The following is a 7942-nucleotide window of genomic DNA, read 5'->3' as shown; positions in this document are numbered from 1 at the left end:
TGTGACGGTGCGGGTGGAAGGGCAATCTACGTGCACGTACGACACTTTGGCTTATTGTATGACGGCGAATCGACGGTACAAGGGCCACTGTAAGTCCACTCGTATGACGACGTTGCGAAGGTGTGAGTGGAAGGTTATGTAGACGGTCCACTTGGTGCGACGGTCTTGTACGGTACCAATGTGGAGTCTGTCAATTGGGTGCTTATATGGCCAACGTTTTTACTAAAAACTTTATTAAATAAAAACATTTTTAGTTATTTTCTATCAGTTCAAGATTCAAAAGAGGTTTTAGCTAGAAATTTTATAAGATACAGCATTTCTATTACTTCCCATTATTTTCTATGTTCAAAAGGAATTTCAAAGTTGAAGTTGTTATCTAGAACCTTTCTATTGGAATTATGTTGATGATGTAAGGTATTTGTTAGGTTGTGAAAGAGTTCATTACAACGAATATTTGATATATTTCCATATTTTGGTCATTTGGAAAAAGTTTCAAAACGTATTTTTAAAAATTGGGGGTTTTCAAAGGAATGAGTAGTTTTATAAAATGGTTTTCAAATGAAAGGTTTTGAAGTTTATTTTGTCCACTCACTGAGAGTTTTTCTCAAAATTTTGTTTTTGACGTTTCCCCAAGGTAGTAGCGACCATCGAGGTTGGACCGTACCACGTCGATGCAGCGGGACCCATTTTAATTTGATTTAATCGATTTTATACAGTAAATTTTACATAAATATTTTGGGCTCACATTATGATTTATCAAATATATTTATTTATTATGTTAAGTGCATGGCTCATTCTTTGAAAAGAGGTTTAAAGGTCAAAGTTTCAGTGTATTTACGAGCCCGAGGTTTGGGGTGTTACAATATACAATTAGACCATAAGCTCAGCTCAATGTGTAAGCTAGCAATCAATTCAATCCATTATCTTCATATGTATTAATCCTAAGGTTATGTAAAGAAGAAATCAACATCATAATAGAATCTCTAACACATTAATACCATTAACTAATCATACATATGTATATATATATATATATGAAATAGAAAATGTTCTTTTGAATGATAACTTGGCAAGATATATAACCATGTAATGTGAGATTATGAATCTCTAGAAATCACATATATAAAAATTCTAATTTGGCCCTAGATGGATACATTTTTTGGAAACTAGAAACAAACACTCATCAATTCTCATCTGGAAGAGCGACTTCTGTCTCTAGGAATTGGAGGAAGTTTTACAAAATTGTCATCTCTAACATCACATGAAGTCTTGCACAAAAACATGGAGGAGTACTTGCTCTTCCTTACTTTAGACCCAATACTTAGTCCAACACCTTTCTTATTATTATTCTCAGTACCCAACTTACCTGTATTCAAATTACTACTTTTGGTGCACTCTTTGTAAGCCAAAAGAAAAGGGTCTGCTTGCCACTTAAGTCCCTTGGCCGACGTGCTTCTGCTCGGAGGCTTTAACGGGCATGGAGGGAGAGGGATCTTCATGTAGTCATGATGATGATGATTCAAGACCTTTGGGCTATCCTCAGAGTCTTCAGGTGGCTGTGCCGGAGTTGGGGATGCAAAATTAAGGGCATGAGACCCAGTTTCTTTAGGGTATGCTTGGTGGGTGACCTTGGAGACCCCAGGCTTGTCCTCCCATGCGAAGGGTATGCTCCCTTGTGAATGAACCCTTCTGTGGCTCATGATAGTTTGGAGAGGAATGAATGAAATGATGATGGTTCACTTTGGTTTTTGTGGGGGTTGTTTTATTTGAGAAGGGGGTTAAAGAGCTGTTTTCATGTACTTGGCACTCTTTAACTGCAGGGGTACCTAAAAGGGCAAGCAAGCATAACGTGAAGACGAAGATGAATCAGTTTTAAACCGAATTTCAAGAATTTAAGATGATGAGATTATTATGCAATTGAAAGATGAGTAGATGAAGAAGGAGAAGAAGGAAACCAGTTTGTCTCGATCTGGTGAGTCAAAGGGAGTTTAAAGAGCGTGCAAGTACAGAAATAATGGGCATGGGTTGACGAATTCAATGGGATATTATTGAGTTTGTAGAGTGGGACATGGTATTCATTAATAACTTGGGGTATCAGCTTAGGAAAACAAATTTGTGCTGTTGTGCACCTACAATGACTAATAACGTTTTCAACTTTAATTCCATGATTTTACATCATACTCAAAAAAAAAAAAAAATTGAGTATGGCCATGTTACTAATTCATATGTAATAATATAAATGAACGATGAATTTATATTTTTAGAATATAGTATTATTAAATATACACGTGCTATAGCATAGGAAGATTAATAACACCACGTGGCAATGTACTAGCGTTACAACCACACTGTAAAATTACTCATTGAGACCATACATGTATGAATTGAAAAATTAATAGTTTAGATGATTAAATAGTTTGTAATATGGTTTGTTTTTATAAAGATAATTCTTGAATGAATACTTAAAAAAATGAACGATTCAGATTATATATGGATCAGAATTACATTATTTGAGGGGACCAAATGAATAGTTAATTAGTTTCATATTAACTTAATAATTAGTTCCTACGTATACTTACAATCCTATTTTTTTAAAGGATAAATTTTGAGCAACTGTGAGCACGTATTGCACTTAAATGTGTTGGATCAAATACATCGTGTCAATAAATTTTCTATTTAGAAAATTACACGTCTAATCCAATGATGGTTATCTATTATCATTTACAATTGCTCAAAATTTGTCCAAGAACATTTATGCCTACATATATATATATATATATATCCCTTTTACAAAGTCTATTCCAAGTTTACATTACGTCTCTGATCACAGCAGCAAATGACGAGCAGCACACTCTTAATTAGGATAGAATTGGAAAGGTTGTGGAGTCTTTATACTAGCTTTGGCCTTGGGATAAAATTGGGAAGGTTGTTGAAGGGTCTACGTAAGTAGAGAAGGACATGGATCCTCTTCTAATCTCACATGTTAACATATACACAACATCATCATCAGACACTATTTCTGTATTACCAAAAATGAAACCCTAGTGACACCCTGGCCAAAAAAAAGAAACCCTAGTGACACAATTACAAGATAATTAAACGACTTCCATTTCTCTTGCAACCCGTGGATAACGATCTCGTGGGTCATTTTGCCATCCCTAAATCCAACAACTTAGGAATTTGTTTTTTCTAGGAGGATAAAATATATATCGATGAATCCAATGGTAAGTAGCTAGCATCAGTGGCGGATCCAGAACTCAACTCTTGTGGGGGCAAGATTAAGAGGCAGCAGGGGCGGATGCGAGTGACTGAGCGAGCAGCGGAGCAGGGGGCGACGGGCGACGGCGAGGAAGCAGGGGTGATGGCGATAGGCGGGCAGCTGCGTAGGGGCGTCGGCATGTCGCCTTCAGTAGTTCAAGCAAGTTGGGGCCTGGGTCTGGTCTGAGTGATCGAGTCTCTTCATTTTTGTCATTGTGCTGGGTGAGTTTCATTTGTTTTTTCAATTAACTTGCCAAAACGACGTCGTTTTGGCAAGTTTAGAATTTTTAAAAAATACCCATATGCATCTCACGTGCTTTCAGCCTTTCATCTCCTTCTTCTGTTCTGGTTCTTCCTGCAAATCTGCAATCTTGCCCTTACCAGCCATAGCTGCCACCAAGACCCAAGCTTCATTTATAGGGTCAAAAATTTTTCTCAAACCTAGCATTTCTGAGTTTATCATTGACCCCATCGTAAATCCGCCCTGACTAACTAGCAAAGTATATAAAGAAACTTCAAAGCATTTGCGTGTTGGATTAGCTGTAGAAGTCTTTGTTCATGGTAGGTAGGCTGGTAGACCATGAAAATTATACGAGCTTTGAAATCAAATGTCTCATTATCATGAACCATGAAAGTGATCATTCTCTACTTTCCAAGCATAATCACTATTGCTGATTTGATTGATGGTGAATTTTCTACGTTCGGAATTCATGGTCGAATTTGATTGCCTGTAAGAAAATAATAAAAATGTTTGACCGATGGTTACAGACTTAGAGTGACAGCAATTCTTTTGGAGTAAAGTGTAAGGAATTGGACGTTGATGAGACCAATGAGAAATTCTTTTGGTATTTATATTATTGTTGGGTGAACGTTGTTACGTTGGGTCTTTGTCCATCGAAGACAGTAAGAAAAACATGAGTTTTCCGTTTTTGTATGAGATGTAATTTAAGACAGACAAACAATTAAAAGACCAAACTAATTTACCAAAAATATATTGGTATTGGTGAGACCGTGAGACTTGAGAGAAAGATATTTATATATTCACATGGCCAATGCTATTCAGACCACCCTAAATTGCTAAGTTGACCACCTTATTTTAAATTTCCAACTTTACCCTTAAAACAAAAAAATTTCAATTTTGTTCGTTGGGTCATTCGACAGTTATCTACCGAAATATTTATGGTTATTCGACAGTTATCTGCTGAACATTGGTGGATTATTCGGTGGATAACTACCGAATGGAAATGAAAAAGGCATTCGACAGTTATCTGCCGAAATATTTGCATTTATTCGACACTTATCTGCCGAACATTGGTGGATATTTCAGTAGATGACCACCGAATGGATCTGGGTGATTTTATCATGTTTTTGCAATAAAGGGTAAAATAGGAAAAAAGTTGAAAAAAATTTATTAGGGTGGTCAACTCAGCACAAAAGGGTGGTTTGCATAGCCTCCCTTTATTCATATAGGGTTGTTGGGTATTAATTCCTTAGGCCCAGGCCACCAACACTGATATTTGCTACGGGAAGGCCCATAAGCCCCACCTTATTCCCTTTTAAGAAGGATGGGACTCGAACTTGTGAAGTGGCCCAAAAAAGACCATAAGATCTGGCGTAAATCATATAATATTGAATATCAAAATTGAAACTGAAATTATTAACTTGCTTGTGGTATAGTGAGATTTGGGAAATTGAAGGTAAAAATGGACACTGTTGTCGTTTTCGTTGTCAATTTGATCTTGCATGTTGACAGTACTTTTAATCCGCTTGGCTCCCTTGTTCTTACATGTAGAGATATATTGGATTCTGATTTAATTTTTGTTCATCTCTTAAGTTTAAGGTTTTTTTTTTCCTTTAGTCCAAAACCAATAAAGGCTAATAAAACGGCCCACCTTTAAAAACATGTTGATAAGTCGGTCCACTTTTAAGTGATGGCTCGGCTCGATGCTTTTTTTCTTCTTCCGTGTTTTGCAATATAGTTACTGTTACTCAATGTGCAGCAGTAACTATAAAAAAATACATAAAAATGATACTTATAAATTGTCGGGGCCCTGAATTTTTCTCTATTTATTTCTCTTCAAGTAATTATTTAAGGTTAATAGAATTTTCTCAATTTATTTAGGTAGGCATTAGAATTTACTCCTTGAATTTGACGTACTATTTCTAAGGTCAAATGGTTAAGGTGGGACTATGATAGTAAAGTAGGAAAATCTAATTTTCTGACTGGACTGACAGATGCCACGTGGTGAGGCGCGTGATTCACTGGAGTCGCTGACAAGGCGCCTACACAAATGCTGACGTGGAGGACACCGGACCAAGACGGTGTCGTTTTGTAACGCTAAACCTGCGAACCAGAGCCAAGATTTGCGTGTCCTAGAAACGGGCATCTGCCCTGACAGTTTCTCTCTCTTGCCTCAACCCGCTCTGTTACCCGTTTCTCTTCACTCGTTTACCCATGGATCTATCCATTTGCAGACACAAAAGATATGACGGGTAGCGCATGACCTGGTTTATTTTCAGCCACCGGATTGCATTTTTTTGGATGAATTTGGACCCTTGATGCACCAAAAATTATCTCCACCCTTCATTTTTGCCAAGCAATCACCACCATTGATCCATTGCCCACTTTGTCCTCTATAAATAGGATCCCCCCCTCTCAATTTCTCATTCACAAATTCAAATGTGTTTGAGAGACTTGTGAGCTTTTCTTTCTTGTTTATTTCTCATACTAAAAATTGTGAAAAATGAAAATACATCACTTTTGTGAATTTTCCATTTTTTCTCTTTTGAGACAAATTATTTGTTGGGAGTCTCTAGTTCAAAAGTTTTCACTTCCTTTTAAAACAAACTTCATTTTTGAAGAAGTTCCTATTTTAATCTTTTATTGGGTTGTTCCATAAAGTGCCCAATAAGGTTTTGCACTCATAACATAACAATAAAATATTAGGCTATTTGTAGGAGTACAGGGGCTTTCTTGTACACTTTTCTCCCTTATCCTTTAAAGCGAAGTGGAACCTTTGGAACAAGCTTTAGGTTTAATCGGAGGGTAGAAACTTCTCACGTGACCTTGATCACATATTGTCTCATGTACTTCCCTTTGTTTTTCCGCTCACGCCTTGCTTGGACTTGATCCCACCAAATTGAGGCATGACCCATGCTCAGGAATTTAACCTTCGCACACCTTGGATAGTTCTTTCCAATCAATGAACTTCTCCATGCTACTTAGCTAGTCAAGAAAGTCCTCGGGATGCATCTACCATGGAAATCGGGAACGTCCATTTTAATCCCACGATCTTCCTTTTATTTCGAGCCCTTTTAAAGGATCAAGTGCTTCCTTATTATTTTAAAAATATAAATTGGCTGGAACTTCTTCTTCTTCATGAATAGTTCTTTGATCATGTGATCGGATCTAGTCGATCGGATTTGAATTGGAGGTCTTGAACTCGAGTTTGTGAGAAACTCTTGCTACCACTCTAGTTCTTTAATTTAAGCCATTTTATTTCCCTAAAAAGAAGACCCGGCTTCTTCTTCTTTCTTTTAAGAAATCTGGCAAGCGAAAATCCCTTCTTCTCTTGAGTGATTGCTTGAGTTAAGCCTTCTTGACTAGTTTTGAGTCTCGATTTTCAGTCCTTGGATGATCTTTAGTGTCTTACCATAGGTTTTTCCCATGCTCTTCTGAAAGAACCATCTGGAAATGCCTTGTCATGGGCTTATGCGATGAAGAATGATTTGCTCGGGAAAAAATAGTCTTGTGTTTATGTGGGCTTCAATTTCCCAAGACTAAAGAAGTGGATTTTCCTACAAAATATGAAAAGTGCTTAGCTTCAAATAGGTTGACTTGTGTACTTCCTTTGAGCCCCATATACATCGTCACCTCTTTTGCGACTGCTAAATATTTTTGGGAAAAAATAAGTAATCTTGCTTCTCAAGACGATTCTCCGCCTTTCTATCAGTTGCAATATGAAGAACGTGTCTTAGCATATGGGTAAAATAAAGAAAGAAGTGTGTTATACTATTTATTATTACCGAAGGCTTAGGCTTCTATGGGACCAGCTTGACATGAGGGACCCCTTTCAAAGATAGGGGCACAGATTCTAAAGGCTCTTGTCGGGAAGAATTTCATATAACATAGAATAACCTTATAAAGTATAAAAGGGCTCTCTAAGTTTTTGATGGGCTTGAGGCCTGAGTTCAAGAATGTTAGAGAGCCTCAATTCAACATCGAGTTCCTCTACCAGACATTGAGAGAGTAGTTGCTAATGTGAGATTCAAGGAAACTTGACTTGAGCCCTTTTACTAAGTTGGGTGCTGGGGGTCGATCTTATATTACTCAGGGTGCTTCATATCAGGCTATTGCGGCTGAACATGCTTCGAGACATCAACCCTATGGTTAGAATCTTCAATCTGGAAGCTCCGCTGGTGCATCAAGTCAACGAGACATGTCCCCCGAAGACGTTTACTAAATCGGATACTTCCCAATCCCCTTACTCCATTGGGCCTATGCAGCATTACTTCTATGATCTTAAGTGCACTCCCACGCCCGACACAGATAGTTTTACCCTAGAAGCAGATTCAGAGGTTGAAAATAAGGTATTTTGGTAAGGTACCTTACGAACCTTGAATTTGGTTAAGTTAATTAAATTAAGTTTTAATTAGGCTTAAATCTTTTGTGTTAGCTTGTTCA

The 7942-nt window shown here is 37.4% G+C and overlaps 1 protein-coding gene across 1 annotated transcript; it reads right to left on the bottom strand.

Moving 5' to 3' along the window:
• Nucleotides 1-1040: 1040 nt before the first annotated feature.
• Nucleotides 1041-1949, bottom strand: LOC147284270 (uncharacterized). The gene has a single exon (XM_086245351.1). It carries the CDS (start codon nt 1698-1700, stop codon nt 1191-1193), a length of 510 nt encoding a protein of 169 aa, XP_086101477.1. The 5' UTR covers nt 1701-1949; the 3' UTR covers nt 1041-1190.
• Nucleotides 1950-7942: the final 5993 nt, after the last annotated feature.

This window comes from Dryas octopetala, chromosome 5, assembly GCF_963921425.1.
Source record: "Dryas octopetala chromosome 5, drDryOcto1.1, whole genome shotgun sequence".
Taxonomy (NCBI): domain Eukaryota; kingdom Viridiplantae; phylum Streptophyta; class Magnoliopsida; order Rosales; family Rosaceae; genus Dryas; species Dryas octopetala.
This window is presented reverse-complemented; position numbering and strand designations above follow the sequence as displayed.